The sequence below is a fragment of the Rhea americana genome, unplaced genomic scaffold (assembly GCF_003343005.1).
Source record: "Rhea americana isolate MKP2758 unplaced genomic scaffold, rheAme1 scaffold_47, whole genome shotgun sequence".
Lineage (NCBI taxonomy): Eukaryota > Metazoa > Chordata > Aves > Rheiformes > Rheidae > Rhea > Rhea americana.
This window is the reverse complement of record NW_028186612.1, coordinates 1,720,870-1,739,217: the sequence shown is the minus strand read 5'-3', so window position 1 is coordinate 1,739,217 and position 18,348 is coordinate 1,720,870. Positions and strand designations below refer to the sequence as shown.

Below are 18,348 nucleotides of genomic sequence, written 5' to 3'. Positions count from 1 at the left end.
GAGGTAAGGAAAAGAAGAACAGGACGGCGCTGCGCTCAGTGTGCTGAAGAGCCGGATGGGAGTTCAAAGGAGACGGCACACGAAGCACATGSTGAGGACGATTCGCCGCTWCATGCCTTTCTGCTATGTCACTCCRCAGCTACAGAAAACAATTTCATGCCCACAAAGTTTACAGATGCTTTGCTATTGCTTTGCTTAGAGTTTTAACACCACACACAAAATATACTGCCTCTTTTTAGTTCATACGCTAAACTAGGTAATTTTTTTTCTTCTCCCTAAAGAAAAGATCCTTACCACTATAAATTCCTCCCTAAATGGATGTTTCCWTTTAAATGTAGATTTTGCTGAAGCTGACAATATAAAAGAACCCTCAAGGACAGAGGAAAGATCAAATTCTCAGGGATAATCTAGAAAAAAAAATGTTCCCAGGCATGCTACAGGCTCTGCCTTCAGTTCAGCTTCTACGTCCTTGGGCTCCCACCCTAGGCTTTGAGTTGAGAGATGCTGAGAGCTGCARAGAAGAAAATCGGTACCTTTATTATTCTTTCCAGTTAGTGCTGCCATGCAAAACTAATAAATTACATCTTTTGTCCTGTGGGAATCCAAAGTGCTTTAGGGACTGCAAAGCCAGTGCAGAATAAGTTGACAGTTGGACTTCRGAGGTGGGACTTTGGCTGCCTGTGCTGGCTTTCCGCTCGACCTCTGGGAAGGCATCGAGGACAGGATATCTGCCACCTAATTTTAGCCATCTGAAATGCTCGGCATGCGTCCCGCACTTTTTGCCCAGGCTCCTGCGACAGGCGGCGGAGAGAAGGAGGCGCCTCCTCGGGGCAGCTCGCTCCGGTTTCCTCCGTTCGGGGACGCCAGGGAGAGGCCAGACTGTCTGCTTGAGCGTCGGACGATCCAAGAGGGGACGAACGAAGCCTGCCCTCTGCTCCTCCCCCTCCGCTGCCTGTAAAACGGGACTAAAAATCACTTCTTTCCCCTGTCTCTCCCATCTAGACTGCAAGCTGCTCAGAGACGGGACGGTCTCTTGCGGGCACGTCCACGCAGCAACCGGGAGCGGGCTCCAAACTCACCCGTTTCAAGGCGAAGGCGGCCCCGTACCCAGGTGGGGCGACGACCATCGCGGGACAAAGACGGGTGGAATACTTACCCGGCAGGAAAGTCTTGCGAGCAGCGAGATGAGCGCAATGCCGGGGTCCCTCACGCCCACTTGAGGTAGAAAATACATTTTYGCTGTTGGTCCAGCTTGGAAATAAGTCTCGCGTGGAAAGGGAAGGACGGAAATAACACACACTAACTTCTTCCCGAGTACTGTACACGCAACACCGAAGTCTTAAAGCAGATATTTCTCCAAATGAACTGCAGGCTTCCTTCAARGGCTATAGGGCTCCCATATTGGTATATGCTGGGGGGTTTCTTTCCCCTAGAAATTTTGCTTAGTTTAGTTGAAGAARAAAGAATTACAAACAGCTACATTTACTTCTGCCTCCTTTAACACCAGGGTAATTTCAACCATCTCACTATGCGCTGTTTTAAGCTTCAGTGATTACAGYGGACCTATGTGAACATGCCATCAAGAAAAGACAAGCAAACAAATTTATATTCAGGTAAATCCAATTTAAAACTGAAGCTGGACACCTTCATACACACGTTGCTAAAAATCGCTTGTGCCCGGTGCACTGGTTCAGAAATCCGGCAGGTACATGTCAGCGGAAACGGGAAACCTGTATTTGATTTGGCCGGCAGTTTGTACATTAAAACGTGTTGAAAGGACTTTTATCTTGCTCGGAGCACGTGGGAAACATTTCCAAGGGAGCAGGGCACTTTAGCCACGGTGACAGATGGAGAGAGCCCGCGCCCGACACACGAGAGGCCGTTTCCTAACGGGGGGCTGCTCCGAGCCCCGGGCCGGGCGACCCCAACCCTTGGCAGGGCGCCCGAAACGCGCCTTGCGCCGGGCTCGGACACCCGCAGCGCCAAGGAGCCTCGCCGGGAGCCTCACGGAAGAGAAACGGCCACCCAAGCAGAAAGCAAACCTAAGCGAGAGAAGCAAACCAGTATTTCTCAAGGCAAATTAAGCCCACGAGCAGGAAGCCTTGAGTCAGAGGAGTATTTTTTATTCTTCTTTGCCTTTCTATTTTTGTTTTCACAGAAAAACACTGATTTTTGCTCACTATCAAAAATTAAGCTTGTGCAAGTAATATGTCCCTTTAAAATATATTGGCTACTTTTTCTCATCAAAAACAATAATTTCCATCAATATCTATCTAAAAGCTCTACAGCTTTTAGTCTGCATTTAAATCCAATGTTATTCATGTTTGTTTTGRGCTCCAATAGGATGGAAACAGGACTTAAAACCGCACATAGCCAGACATTACAAGTATTTAAATACTTGCTGGAAAAGTATCTCTTACATTAGAAGAAGAGAGTAAGTTTATCAAACTGCGTATCACTTCTGTAAACAAAATATTAGTATCTACAGTGAGAAACACGAGCAGATTGTCACCGGTGACTATTTCCTCCAAGAATACAGAGCTGCTAGATTTCATCTTCCCACAGGGGAATCTTTACTTCTACGCAAATATAGAACAAGCTCTCATATAGGAAAATATACATGGTAAACCCATATAATCATATATTGGGTATATACATACATGTTAGCAAGCTCTCATAGTTTTCCCACTAATTTTCTTGACTTTAAACTAGTAAATATTTCTTGACTCTGAATCAGCTAGTCACTGGACTGATTTGGCTAGTCAAATATGCTAAAATGACAGCAGGATCTTCTCTTCCTGCTGGAAAACCAGTTTGCTGCCGTAAGCAAACTCAGGTTCAAAGTGATTTCCATCAGCTCCACGGTTTACCTTTAAAGCTTTACACCAATATTGCTCTTTATTTGCCTAATTTCTTCTTAATGACTGACTGTAAGGCATACTAGTACATATTGCCACAATTCAAAATAAATACTAAAAAAAAMCCCATCATTTTTCAAAATAAACATTTTTTTTTTATTCCACTGTCAGTAAACCCTGGAGAAAACCGAAGTGCAACCGAATCCCTTTTTTCTGGGTTTCCTACTGCCTCCCTTTTGATCGAGTCGGCATTTTGAAAAGCAAAGCTTTGGCCCAATGTCAGCATGACTCGTTTCATCCTCTTTCCAGTCATTTCCTYTTCTTGCAGATGCTCTTGGCCTCCAAACTCCCAGTTTCAGCAACTGCCCTAAGTCAGTTCAACCTCTGTTTTACAGCCCCTCTCAGATTTGGACTGTTTGCCCCAGACAGGGGGTTTAGCTATCGGACTGTGTTCCCCAAGGGCAGATAACCTCAATCTCCCCCAACCTGCCCTGCAGCAGAAATTGTGGCCTCTGGCAAAAGCAGTGACCAAGAAGCAAAGCAAACAGGAGCTGGCAAAACACCTTTTATCCTGTATCAGCCTAGATTCCAGTTACGGTTCGCCAGCCTCCTCCCACCACCCTACTAATGGGGCACCTTTCAAGCTGCTGCTTCRGGTTCAACCCTAGGAAATGGTCAGCATCATCCCCATTGGGCATTCGTTATCTCAGAGGCCCATTAATTGCAGTGCAAACTGGTGTATGCTCAGCATTCAGCCTGGTAGCAGAAAAATAAGAGAGAAGCACATGAAGCCTGCAATATGCATCTTTATCCAGACAAATTGTCATCAAATATCAAAATAAGAAAGACAAATAACAAAACAAGGCTTCCACCCAATGAGCTGACCAACAAAAGGGGATTTTTGGTTTGCAAAGACTAGCCACAGCAATTAGTTGCACAGCAGTTCAGCCTTCTCTTAGATGATCAGTATGAGAAAACAGGCATTGCAGGATGCAGAGACCAGATGGTTTTAGGCTGAAATTAAATAAACACCCCAAAAAGATAATCTCTCTCTCCAAAACACCAAGGAAAAGTTATGCAAGGAAAAGAAAAAAAACAGCTACATTCTTTAACTAGATAAAAGAACGTTTTGTTCAGCCTTGGAATATCTATTGTAATTAAATGCTCTAAAAACAGGACAACAAGCCTGTGCCAGCCATGCATACAAAAGAGACAAAACAAGATGAAAAAACAAAATACCCAAGAACCATGCATTTCTTACAGAGCCTGAAAAACGCCCGCTTCTCAGCAGAGTCCTGCAGCGCACTCAGGCTTCTCTACCTTAATGAATGCAAAACCTACTCCCTTTACGAGCCTCTTGAAAAAATAAAAACAAATAATAAATAAAAAAAAAGAAGAAACCCAGAGCCGATCGAGATACACGCTGACTTACAGCTCTGAAAAATCCTGCAGTCTGGCCGGAGACGTCCATTGAAGAATTGCACGAGAAGCTTTTTCCCTACAGGCTGGCGGATTTTCACATTTCAGGCTCCGCTCCCGCAGCCGAGGCTGCAACAGATGGGGCCCCGGGGCCGGGCGCGCGCCTCGCTCGCGGCACGGCGCGGGGACGGCAGGCAGCGCTAGGTAACTCCGGAGAGCGCAGGCGACAGTCTTCCCTCTCACCGTGGGCTGCGTGCCAAAAACGCTTCAGACACCGAGCGATTCGATTACAGGAATGCAGCAAGCCGGCACGTCGACTCCAAGGGGGGCTAGCGACACGCCGGCGCATCGCGCASGCAGGTAACGAAGCACCCCCAGCTGCTGAACGGGGAAGTTTGGGAGTTCAAACCACCACAGACATGTTTAATGCCATCGGAGGAAAAGGGATCCTATTTTCAAGCAGAAGTTTCAAATACCTGGGGCTGCATCTGCATCATCATCTAATACTCCAGGGAAGGCAGTGCAGAGCAGATGAATTTCAAAAAGCATTAGCTGCTGCGCTGTAACACCGCCGTGCCCAACTTCACCGTGCTGCCCATGCTGTACCTGCACAAAAGTCATGTTATTTCTCTGCACTGAAGTTTTCCCGTCTGCAACGTGAACACAACAAGACTTAATCGACTTTGGAATTTACTATAAAGATCTCATTGGGAGAACGTGTTGGCTAAATGGAAAGGATAACATTAGCATTAAAAAAAAAAAAAAAAAGATAATAGCACAGATTAACCAGATTTTGAAAATCCAGGAAGGTCTATCACCATGAGCAAGAACATACGCTAGCGCAGCAACGTAAACTCTCCAAATAGCTGCTGAAGGATAGAGGGGATTTTTTGAGTTTTCTTCTTCAGTAGGAATTCTTTGAAAAATCCCTCTTTATAATAACATTCAGCTTTGATTATGCTGCCAAACAACCTTATAAAGCGTCTTTTACTGGAAAAGAAATAAACCAGAGGGCCGTAGCTTTTGGCCAAGACACTATCAGAGCCTGCCGCAGATGGGGTCAGGGCTGTCGGACAAGCTGACGTTAAGGCAAAAGACAAAGATCAAACTTGCAGCTTCCACTATTTCAACAAAAAAGCATCAAAATACTTGGGTAACGAACTCACACCTATTTGGAGAAACAGGTAGTCAAATATTGAGCCATGAAGAATTGCCAACCCTTTCTTGCCCGTTCCCAAATAACGCCTCTGATGACGTACTGAAGCTTTCTTTAATAGCTACCAGTTTCTAAATCAAACGGTGCGACCCGGCTCGGCGTCTGCGTCGCCCACTCGCAGCTCAGCACAGCCCATCACGGGAGCCCGCACCCCAGTTCGCGACTGGATCCCRCCAACGCCGCCCTTCATTCCGTCTGAAGCAAACGCCAAGCTCCTCCGAGGCCGATCCCCTCTCGGCCAGCGACAGGCACAGAGGTCCCGCKGCCGCCCCGCGCTGTCCTCAGCTCCCCTCGGAGGGCTGAGTGCACTTCCTCCCGCTGAAACAACTCCTYTCCGAGCAGGAGAGCAGGAAACGGTACACGCTATCCACTCACAAATGGCAGGAATTACTCGCACCATTTTAAGACCAGCTCAGTACCAGCCTTTTTTAACACGAATGGCAGAAAGGAACAAATATTCAGCTTTTTGAAGGTTTTTTTTTCCTAGGCAAATAGATATTTTAAGCAGGAAGAACATACAAATACTTTGGGAAAAAAAACAAACTTCTTTTCATCAATCTGTTCCAGCAGTACCAGAGAAACTGGTTAACCATCCRGGGCAAGTGAAACTCATTTGTGTCTCTCCCACCTGAGCTACAGGAGAAAGGAAGACACCTGTGGCTGGCCTACAAAGGGCAAAAAGGAAGATTTGTTTTCTTTTTGGAATAAAAGAGGTTCTCCTAAAAAACAGATTGCAAAAAAAGGTTCAGCTCAAATGCTTCCATGATAGGTAACTTAAAAGGATGATTATTTTGATTACAGATAAGATAAAACAAAATGGGTATTAACAGCCAGGAAAATGTCTCATATCCCTAAATCAGCCCTTTTCAAATCACTCATGGGACTCAGCCTCATGTAACCAATTAAAAGAAACACGCAGACCTATTCAGGGTTTTTTCTTTAATCTTCAACACTGATTTGAGTTTCAAAGTCAGATCTGGCACAAATTCTACCTTGAAAACATGCCTTTTCCTCCCCCACCTTTGGATAAAGAATACGAAGTAAGAGAAACAGATTGCACAACTACATCTCAGATAAGCTGCATAGTTAATGGTTTAAATACCATTTCATAAATATTCACTAAAAGAGTTTTTGGATTCTGTCCAGTTTCTGACATCATGAAAACCAGTTAATCATTTGCCATTTTATTTCACTCTTCTGRGATGAAAAATAGGTAGATTTTCTATTATTATTATTTCTCACCATTATTTAATGTCTATTCACATTTACAGAGCGTGTGTCATGCCACAGAACCCCAAGCTACTCTTGAATCTACAAACCTGGGTTGTGAAAAATCGCATTTATGTAAATATTTATGTACTCTGTATTAATTAATTAACACCTGTCTTATAGCTGAAATATTCCCTGATCAAATACTTCAGATGTGGCTGGTTAGGTAGCTAGGTAAGATCTGAGGGAAAAGAAATCTGATCTCTGAACAAATAATTTGTTTTACGCAGTGGCTTCAGGTGCCCATGCTCCAGTTTGAGACACTGATGCTTCGTAGCAGCCTCCAGGCCACAGAGCAGCAGTGAGTTAGTGTGCGACGTACTGCACAAGCATGTGCAACATGAGAAATCGTCCAGATAACCCCATTAAATCATGGTTACAACTTCAATCACAAGTTCTAAGAGCCTGCAAGAATACRGATCCACAATTCCAGACATTTCCTGACATATTAAGGACAATTTATAAGCCTTCAGAAAACCCTTTATACAATCAACTTTCCACACAACATTAATTTCTAGCAGTCAGAAGCATTCAAATATATTTTTTAATCTTTAAAACTTTCTTCACATTCTTAACTCTTTGTGCTTAAAGCCCATCAGTCATTGCTTGTATTATAAATATGTCTTTTAAAAAATGTTCATTTTAGAGCACTTCTAGAACATTAACATATTTGGAATGATTATATGATTTTCACATTTTATAGGGCAGCAACTCTGTGGAGGAAAATCACGAAAAACCACTTGCACCTTCTACAGTGAATCAATCAAACACTTACAGATGGTCCAAAAATCAAAATACAGAGAAAGCAAATTCATAACTAGCACATTCTTACCAATATAAACCTAAGAAACTAACTGAGGCAGAGCCAGCGTTCTACCAGCTAGATCTTGTTTTTCCATTTGAAAGCCAGAAAAATTACAGGATTCAGGTGCACAGAGGCTGCTATGTGCTGACCCCTTAGCAAATTGTGGGATCAAGACTCCTGACCCAGATCCTCAATTACATTCAGTGACTTCCTATAGGGCTCACTCATTTTCTTCCAACACACCTACTCTATTTCTTCTTCTTTTTAGTCTAAGTACAAGCCCATAGTCCCATACCTTTCAAACCAGCAGCATAGCCACCTTGCATAGTTACCCAGAGGAGACTCAAAATGTCTTACTTGCTRTTGGTTTGTGTTACTTATACCGTATAATTTTCACCTAGATTTAGTGGTTTTGTAAGTACAACATAAATTAAATGAGTAGATAGGGCCTTCTTCCATTATATTTACTCGTACTTGCTAAGCAAGCAGACCCTTGAATCAGCGGAGCTGCTGCCTGCAATGCCAGATACTGCTCAGAAATGTGGCAGCAGTTACCAAGGTAATCTGTGAGGCACTGCGAGGCAGCAGCCTGCTTGGCATGGCAGGGCGTTCGTTCTTGCCTATGAGGATTTAAGAAAGTTTCCTTCCATTTTTTCAAAGACCACAGACCATGCCACGGCTGCCCTAGAGCCCATGCCTGCAAACAGCTCCTGAGCACAGGGAGTAGCAACCAAAAGCAACACGCAGTTCTGAAGCCAGAAAGCCAAAATGCTTGGGAGAAGYTTGAGTAAGAGAAGCAGCTCCTTGAAAGTCAGGAAATGCCACAGCAGGGCTTGGAAAACTCACACTGCCCAAAAGGAAGACAGGGTGGGGAGAGATGCTGGAGAGAGAAGGAGAAAACTCCTGAGGAGCACCATGACACTGCTCTGAGCAGGATACTCAAATCAGCCTCTCAGGAACGGTTTTTGGAAGAGGGCAGCTGTGATCTGCAGGAGCTGGAATAAAGGAATACGGGAAGAAAGCCTTAATCCCCARCACCCTGACAGAATGAGGTGAGGATGAACCCTAGAGTTCGTGCCCCAAAATCAAGCAAGACTAGATATTAGGGTGGCAGGGAGAGAACAAAATAGCAGGAGAGAAACAGAGAAAAATATCCCTTGCAAAACCAAATCCATGGTTCATCCCTTTACTCATCTCAAGCAGTCACAGTTTTTTCTTTGTAATTTTTCAGCATGATCTACCAAGCAGTGAACCGAATAGCTGGAATTCATGACTCACTGTTGACAAGCCAGAAGCAGAGCATCCATGTGAGAAGCAGCAAAACCCAGTGAGTAAGTGCCCACCTCTCCCGAGGGAGAGAGCACCCTGCCAGCCTCCGCAGCGACGGCAGACTGCAGCGCAATACGGAGACGCCTCGACCAGCTCGGGTACCAGAMGCAGGATAGCTGTATTCAGGTGGTACCTGCTCAAATTAATCTGCCTGGCTTGTCAGCAGGACTAAAGCAGCCACGTATATTCTGTGTTTACAAATATACCCAAATCCTAATGACAGTGAAATGATTAAGTGTTCATACAGTACTGGAGTACAAGCAACATGAGCTTYGCGCCCTGCTCCCACTGCCTTTCCCACCTGCCACTTGTCCCCACGTATCCAGCCATGGAGACAGGCAGATACAGCTTCTGTCCTGTCACAGTGGGAGGGACAGGGGATGAGGCTGGAGGCACTCCTGGAGAAGTGCCAGAGCAGAACTGCTCTATATCAGGGTCAGTGGAAGTCTTTGAGTGACATGGGAGAATTATGAGGGTTGGGCTGGGACACGGCGTCCATAACTCAAGGAGTGAAGAACTGACACTGGGCTGTAACCCTGTACGATAGAAGTTAAGCCCCTCAGAAATATTCTGATCTCTGAGGAAGACTAAATCAGAGAGTAAAATCAATGTAGGACACTCAGTGAAAGGAGAAAAATAACCTCACGATTTCCACAGAGCCCCAGGACACCTCACTCACCCTTGCTGGAGAGGTTCAGCAGTGCTGCGATGCTTACTGGTGCCAATGATGTTTTGGGTTTTTTTGGAATCAGAGCTGTTCAGAACTCAATGGTAGCAACTGCTGAATCGGTACAACCTGAACTACATTGCATAGGCCTGCTCAGAGGGCCTAGCACTTTCCTTCTCTAAAAAAAAAAAAAACATTAAAAGTCCTGAAAGACACGGACCATCTCTTACCCTGCTTCTACTGTACACCTTAGGGGCTTACCTGAGAAACATCTTTATGTTCAGTCCTTGTCATAAACAGAAATAGTTCCACGAGGCAACAGGAGAAGGATGAYACTGCTGTATATAGAAATGAGTGAACATTTTATGGCTTTAACAGTAAGAGTTCCTACCATGGGCTTCAGTGTAAAATCCCTGTGTTTTTGCATGCCTACCCAAGGCTCTTCATGGGGATTTATTAAAAATCATTTTCCACAGTATCACTCTCCAGCTAGGGACACATGCCTTCATGAGTAGCACAGAACAGTGTGAAAGATGAGGCATGGAGCAGAGACCAAGTAGTGAGCTCTGCTCAATTTATTAACTAAACTTACTACTGGAATGGGAGCTACCAAGAACCAGTGCTTCCATGAGGATATAGCAATGTCAGCAGGGATGAAGACATGCCTCAGCTCTATTGCTGCCTCCTTCATTGCTCAGCCCCCTTGGCTCCATCGCACTACCTCTCACGGCAACATGCCCCGCTGTCCTGCAGAGCTGTGGCAGCAGCAGGGCTGGAGGAGCCAGTGCCAAAAAAAAAACAAAAAAAAAAAAAAAAATCAGGGAAGGAGGTGGAACATGGAGAAAACGATGATGGCAATTAGCTCCACCTAAAAAAGTTTCGGAAGAGCCGTACTCAAACTGCCTAAAGCCCTTAAGGTTAGTCTACAGATTGTGGCTGARAATCTAAAATGATGCAGCACATCTACAGCTCTCTGGAGAGCACCAATAATTTACCAGAAGGACAACATCCCACCACAATAATTTAGAGCGGAGCTCTTCAGGAACTAAGATGTTTCTGCAGGGTCACAGCTTGCTTTATTTTGTTTGAGCCTCATGACTGTTATCACCCATCCTAGGGCTCGGTCATGCTGGACGCTGAATTACTTCATCTAAGTTGTCCCCATACATCCAGGGCACAGGTAAGTTATCCACGTATTTATACATTTGCACAGCTAGGAACTGCCTGTTCTTTGGATTGCAGGTTCTGTGTTTTCCAAAGCATGCTGTGCACATACCGACTATCCTGCATGYAACTTTTAAGTGTGTAATAAATAGTAACCATTAACTTTGAACTGAAATCAGAGGCCACCTAGAAAAGGATAAAGCAGCTGTCTAAATATAGAAATGAGCAGCTATAACGTCATCAAGGGTTTAGAAGCTGAAGAACAAAGATCTCTACATGGAGGCAGTCCATTTTTTCAGCAYTTCAGTGCAGCACTTCAGGTAGGTCAGTGTTGCAATAAAATAAATACTTTTAATTGTACACCATTATTAATAGAAACCCTATATGGAGCTACAAATTCACCACAAAGAATATGGTAAATGTATATGACATTTTAATGAAAATAAGGTAAACYGGTTTACCCACTTATTTTGATTTAYAGAGACACACTAGGGTTGGGGGCTGAATAYMGTGGGTATGAGCAATATGGACAKTTGCAGACTGCCACGAAGGCTTTATGAATAATTATCTGCACAGTATATGCTACTTGTAGAGCAAAGAGAAGCCACATTTTTAAACTGTAACTACAGATGATGGCATGGACTTTCTGGAATATAGACGGGCAATTTACCTGTCYGAGAGTAAGCCTGCCTTATCGAAAAGGGGGGTACAGGAAGGACAGTCTGYATAAAAGCACTGCGACTTTGTGACACGAAGCAAAGGAAGCTGTGCTAAGGAGCCTGCTTCAGCAACTGGCTCTCCGGCAGGAGGGGAAAGGCCCGCTGGCGGGGTCGCAGGCACTGCGCTGCGGGCACGGTCTCTGCCGGTCCTGCCCGTGCAGAGACGCCTTCCCCGTGAAGGTCAGTCTGCAGTCGGGATCGGGCTTAGCCTTCCCTGGCCCTTTTTTACCCAATGCTTTTGAATACGGCATTTTTGAAAACTACAAATGACGTCGTCTTTGGCGAAGGTTGTTTCCTCCGTCCCTGCAGCATCGGCGGGATGCCCAGCCCTCAGGGAAGGATGCTCCAGGAGGGCACAGTGGAGCCGTCCCAAGCGCAGGTACCTGAAGTCGAAGCTCAGGGCCTTCATCAGAGTCGCACTTGCTGCCCAAAAGAGGCAAAGGCCTGCTCTGTGACCGTGGCATCTTCTAACACAGTGGAAGCCTCCTTGTAATGAGCTCTGAAATAGATGCCATTTCTGATAAAAATTCAGGGCTCATTTAATGGGCAGAAAGTGGCAAATAGCAATTCTAGATAGAGGGAGCACCTGGTGGTGGTGCAGCTATTTTAAGAAATGTTTGATTTCTACCACAGGGCCTTATTTGCAAAAAATAAAACAAACAAAAAACACAAATAAGAGCACAGAGCGAGCATAGGTTTTCCTTCCTATTTTTACCATTTCAGTAATAATTAAAAATAATCTACCCACAGCTGAAAAGTGTGCTCTCAAAGTCTCTGACCACAGGCTTTCTAAATACATCCTAGAAACAAAATTTGCTTAAAGAAAAATGAATGCAAGTTAATTTTAAAGAACCCAATGAATAAACAACCAACATCAATAAGAAAAAAAGTACAAATGACCCTTGCAGAAGAAATGTTTGTTCTCATTTCTTTAGTGCTTTATGTTTTGCAAAGGTGAAGTGTCATTGCACAGAAAGCAATCACTCAAGCTTATCAAAAAAGTTTGTTTGTTTTTTTTTCAAATAAAAGAATGTAAACTACCACTGGATCTATCTTACTCAAACCCTGATCCTAATCAATAGGACTAATTATGTTTGTGCAAATATGTATACATATCTAAAAATACCCAAAGCTATATACAGATACATAAAAAAGCTAATGTCATATGTGAATATTTTTAGGCTTTCCCATCTTCCATGGTCTGTACTCCTTAATACATCTACRTTGTAAGGGATGAAAAATGGCTTTGTGATGAAGGCTGGCAGGATATCCCTGCGCTATTCCTAGCCACAGCTCGTATAAACTCTTGCATGCCCCTGAAGGCCCGAGGCTGCAGAACGCTGTCTGATCTCTCTTCTCAATCAGATCTTGCCTAGGTTTGTTAAGAAGGGTTTAATCAACTCTTTAAAATGTACTTGGAGCATTTTCCTGCAACTGTAAGAAAATAGAGAAATTCTGTTTCTCTTCTTTTTTCTCTTTTCTTTTTCACTTTGCACATTTGACAAGATATTGGCCTAAACTCATAAATAAAACGGCAGCTACCCTAGCGAGAACCCACAAACGAAGCATCACTTGCTTCATTCCTAACACCACAGTCCTCGTCAGCAGACGCCCGGGCTTCCAGACGTGTCCCCAACAGCCCCGTCTCGGCCGGGGGGAGCCCCTCAAGCCCCCAGCCGCCTGCGCTCTGCAAACCAGCCCAACATCATTACCGCACCAACAGGGCTCAATTCAACACCCATCGCGCGCGCACAAGGCCCCGGCCCCGCGCCCGAGGCAGCGGTGGGTGCTGCTCGGCCGCACAAGCTGCCGGGAGAGCTGCATCTGCTCCCTTTCGTTCCACGATCCGGGGGCGAAAGCTCGCCCCAAAGCTGCAAGGAGCCATGGTTAAAGGCTCTGCTCCACCGGGAGCAAAAATCCTGTTCTGCTACCTAAGGACAAGGCACGCTACAACATTAAGAGTCGTCCTGCTGGTGTCCCGCTAGGAGCTGAGCCTGAAAGCGTGACAGTAAAACCTCTCGGATCAGCAGAGGTACGGGGGCTGGCAGAGCGCTAGGAGCGTTTTGGATCAATTGGTTTCACTGCCTGAATGTCTAGCTGAGCATTTTCCCTTTGCAATTCCCTTTTAACATCCCTGTTCCTTATTTGTCTAACATTTATTGTTTACTGCACCAAATCTGGGACAACTGAGACAGCTTTTGTGAACTGGCAAATAACATGCCAACCTTACCAGGTTGTCTGGCCTCTTCATTTTCCACTCACGAGGACGTCTGTCTTTTAAGCGTCACCCTTTTTAATTTACGACTCAACAGCTACTGCTCATTATCTACAGACGTAATCCAGTCATTCTGCTTGATTATTTTATGGGCAACCTCCTGGCACTTACTTTAATTCTCCCAGGATAGTATTTATGATTACAAGGTGTGCCAATATTAAAATCCCATCAAGAACGTTTTCATTGACTTTATTAGCCTGTGGACATCTGAAATTCATTTCCAGCTGCAACYTAAATTAGTAAAATCAAGCAGTACAGCTGAAGAAACAGCCTTAGAGAAAAACAGAAGTAGGCAGCGATATCCCAGGTTCATATCTATCATCACTTCTAACCAAAAACGTAATTGTGCTGCAAAAATACTCAAGGTTGCAACCAAAATGCTAAGTTGTGTCATATCAGTCTAAAAATGGATCAAAATGATCCAACTTTCTCCAAACATTCATGGCAAGGCCATTTCCATACCTCAAAACACCACTTTGTTATTTTGTGCCTCTTTGAATCACTATGCTGCAGTACTCCATTGGATACTGTAGGTCCGAAAACTTGCTGTAGCTTACAGAAATCACACTGTAAGCACCCAACTGCTTCCTCGCAGCTGTCAGCACTAGATTAGCTTCTGAACAGGAACAAGTCCCATAAACAGCAGGATCATCTGTTTTGAAGGTTGGGGGCTGAAATCTTGTTTCTTAGGCAACGTTCAGTAATTTAAAGCATATTCTTATGTGCTTGGTAAAACGACTTTTCCTTCTCTTTCTAGTATTTCTGAGTCTTTACAGATTTTCCAACCAGAGCAGAACTGGGCATCAGAGCAGGAGGCTCGTGGAGGCCTCAGGTCCCACTCCCAACCTCTAAGCTGGCTTGCTGCATGGCCCTTGGCAAAACACTGCGTTTCAATCCGGCAGGTTTTATCACTTGCTTCTACAGGCTTATCAGCAAGAATGACCTTTTCCACACCAGGCTGTGCAGCCACGACTGCAGAGAAACGCAGCAGTAACAGTTTAGAAAAAGAAGCAATGGTAACAGCTGTTCCTTATTTGTACTTATTATGGAAAAGGAAAGTTCATTAATAGTTGATCTCATAACTTTTCTTTTGTCTCACATTTCTAATTTCTTCCCTCTCATCTTGTTGTTGTTGCTTGTTGCTTCTTTAGACTATACGCTATTCAGCAATACCGCCTTTTTACAGAAGATTATACATTACAAAGCACAGCTTAGGTGTGATTATGATATAAGGATAATAATGCAATATTAGATGGGCATCATATAAAAACCTAAATTAGAATTTGGACAGGACACCAGAAATAAGTATGACAAAGAGTACCTTTGGATTTCAATCAATAACGAGAGGTTGAGGGCTATGCAAACCACCCCATAAAGCCCTTTAGCCTTGCCTTTTCTTTTGCTTACTTCCACCATGCTCCTGCCAAGGACAATCCACCCCTACAGTTCATGAAAATATTCTGAAAGGATAATTTTATTTATTTTAGAATGTGCTTACTATTACACAAATGCGTTATTAGCAGCAGTTTTTCAAGAATGCATAAACACTCAGATATTCTGGAAATAAAAAAAAAAAAAAAAAAAGGGAGGAATCACATCTACAAAATAGTCCCGGATCGCCCTTCCCTAGCACTTGAAGTGAAAACACTGAGAGCATAACATAATACATCAATTATTATGTCCAGAAACAAAATAAACATTTCCAACCAATTACAACTGAATATATTTCTTTCTCCAAGACCACTGCCTCTCTTTCTTCAATGCAAAGAAGATTTTTTACCTCATTCTGAAATTAAGTCCTGGTCCCTCAGTTTTCCACTTTAATGGGCCTGGAATATGAAAATTTAACAAACTTCAGGCAAACCTTTCCTTGGGGACCTCCTGCTGAAACCCTGACAGCATACTGGCGTGCGTAAGAAACTCTCACTTCAGCTAAAGCTTTTGCACAATGTTTTTCTCTACAGAATTTACTCGCTGGTGTTAGAGCCTGATTACCTCTCTTAGGACCTTCAGTATGGATTCCCAGTACAGCTCATAGRCTGACTGTTATTATCGGCACTCAARCGTTAAGAGCAGACTTCCTGAGCATATAAGAGCATATTCCTCAAAAGGAATATGGGAAATACCTTTAACTTGAACCTTGCAACAAAATATTTCATTGCTGTTAGAAGCTATATTCTTATGTCAGACTTTTATTGTATAATACAATGACAATATCTTAACTATTGGTAGATACACTGCTATCTCGACTTCTCTAGGGCAGGAGGAAGAGAAGAGAAGCAGAAGAGAATTGGGAGAAGAAAATTAACCCCCTAAAACTGTTGTCGTATTCCATTTCAACTGTTTGATTTCAAAGTCATGGAAGGAAGCAATCACCAACTGGGACTACACTTATAATTAGTATGGATCTTAATAATTTGCTTATTTTGAGGCAAGATTAATACCTATTTCCCTTTCTTCTTCTGCTCCTAGCAAGTGTCCTGCCCAAAGACTGGTCCAGGCCAGCCTGTAACATCGACASGAGTGCAGCACAGAGCTATACGGCCAGAGCCCTATCTACAGAGACTTTGGAGTTTGTTGCTTTTTCCTAACACCCCAGAGGTATTAGCAGCGCATTTCCAGAGCGGAATTTCCTTCCCCAGGGCCCAGTCCAACATCCATTCCAGTSAATGATGATTCAGGTATTGTGTCAGGCTCTGGACAACATCCCAGCTGAAAGCCAGCCCAGCCAGTATCCCAATGGCCTTCATGTAGCTGTTTGCGGTCACTTTAGCTGCAGTTTTCCAAGGCAAGGCTTGCCTAGACAAGTGACTCAAAGCCATCCATGGAAAACTTAACATGAATAACATCCATTTATATATTAAATGGCTAACCTTCTTCCTGAATCCATATCTCCTTTCAATTTTACAAAAATAAATGGGTTTATAAGGCTCAGTGCTACAGTTTCAGGTTCATGTACTAACAAACGTTAGGTGCCTGTGTGGACTGAATATTGGATTGCTGAGAGAAGAAGAGGTGATTCACATGCTCAGGAAAGCAAGTGGAGGATTTGGGGACATAAAGGATTTCCCTTTCTCCCATTCTTCCTGCTCCAAGTCAGAATGTAAAAGTGGGATTTTTTTTCTTTTTTGTGTGTGGTCCCTTTTCCAGGGCCACTTGAGAAATTTAGTTCACAAACTCCTCCTGCCAGGAAAATAATTTTGGAAGTAAAAAAAAAAATAAAATAAAATAAAATAATATTGATTACTCTAGGCCCCTTCTTGGAGTGTCTTATGGTTGTGGCTTTYGGTTTTCATGACAGGTCTCAACTTTGTTATTAGAAGCTGTGAAATAAGCTGTGGATTGGTGTGTGCATGCATGTGTGTGTGTGTAAGGGGTGTAGCAGATGTCCTGTAGATCCTTCTAGCATGAAGCCCTACTAYTCAGTCTTGGGAGTCAGCCAATATCAATTCTGACAGACAAGCACCTCTTAAGAAAGAATTAATTGAAGTTATCCACACTGAAAAAAGCAAACACAGCACGTTTCTGACACACATACATATACCCAACCACAACAACATTCTCGTTGGCGACAAGCACCATTGCACATGGATCAATTTGTTGTTCTAAGCAACCACCAGCTCAGCTTGTTCCTCCATATGTAACCACAAACATTCAGCTGCTTAAGCTAAGCTTTCATGCCAAACCCATCTCTTTTTTCACAGAGGAAATGAGGTAGCAGGACAATGCAGAGCAACGCATGATGACCGTACTTCACTGCTAAACTTCTTAAGCTTAGAAAAATCACTGAGAGGCAGTTCCTGTGTCAACTACTGAAAATGCTCCAGTATAAGCTAGCAGCTGTAATACCTTACAGAATCAGCTTTCAAGTGATAAACTTGATGTTTATCTATCACTACGCTCAAGACGGGGGTTGCATCTACATCTACTGTCTGCCGATTCCTGTTGTAAGAGCTGGTTTCAAATTGCCTCTAATCACTGCCAAACTGTGATGAGAAAGGGCAGAAGTTTTCCAATGCCATGTCTGCCCCAAACAGGAACTGTCTGGGAAAATTTCTGCCAAAGTATTTCAGACATTTCCAAAAAGTGTCACAGAAAATATGTCATTTCCTAATAGATAAAACAAATTTCCTGTGAAATTTAGAGGGAAATTTCTAGCTCCTCCTTCTTTTTGATCAAAGATTTTCAATTTGGAGGGACAGGCTGTGCATCAGGAATAAACTTATGTTGTTCTTACAAAAATGCATTTAAATTTGGCTAGACTACAGAGGCACATTGACACTTACACTGGACAAGTACTGGCAGTAATGGAGACTGGCAGTGGCGGTTGGACAACTAACATCAAAAAAAAAAAAAGGAAAAAAGAGAAAGACTCTGGCAGAGAATTTAGCCAGACTCCATAATAAGCAGCTAAATAGCTAAATTGTCTGGAAATATCTCCAAAGGAGCAAGGGATTGAGAAGTAAAGGACAGAATCTAACACTTGCTGGGCAAGGGGATTGAAATTGTGTTCAGATATACACAAAATGGAAATTAGGATTAGGAAAGTCGTGATGTAGAGAGGGTACACATAGATAGACAGGTTGAAAGGCACTGGAGAGGAGTGAGACAGCTTTGCCAGGAACGG

At 43.6% G+C, this 18,348-nt stretch overlaps 1 protein-coding gene across 3 annotated transcripts in view; it reads right to left on the bottom strand.

Annotated features, from left to right (window-relative positions):
- Window positions 1-18,348, bottom strand: part of PRKAG2 (protein kinase AMP-activated non-catalytic subunit gamma 2) — a 215,860-nt gene that overhangs the window by 157,214 nt on the left and 40,298 nt on the right. The window contains exon 1 of one of the 3 annotated variants that reach the window (XM_085316452.1): window positions 4,291-4,358. The exons of the other annotated variants lie outside the window; for them this stretch is intronic. Within the exon in view, the coding sequence (XP_085172578.1) occupies window positions 4,291-4,329 (39 nt within the window). The 5' untranslated portion in view covers window positions 4,330-4,358. Of the gene's footprint in view, window positions 1-4,290; window positions 4,359-18,348 lie in introns of those variants that run through there. 3 annotated transcript variants of the gene reach the window in all.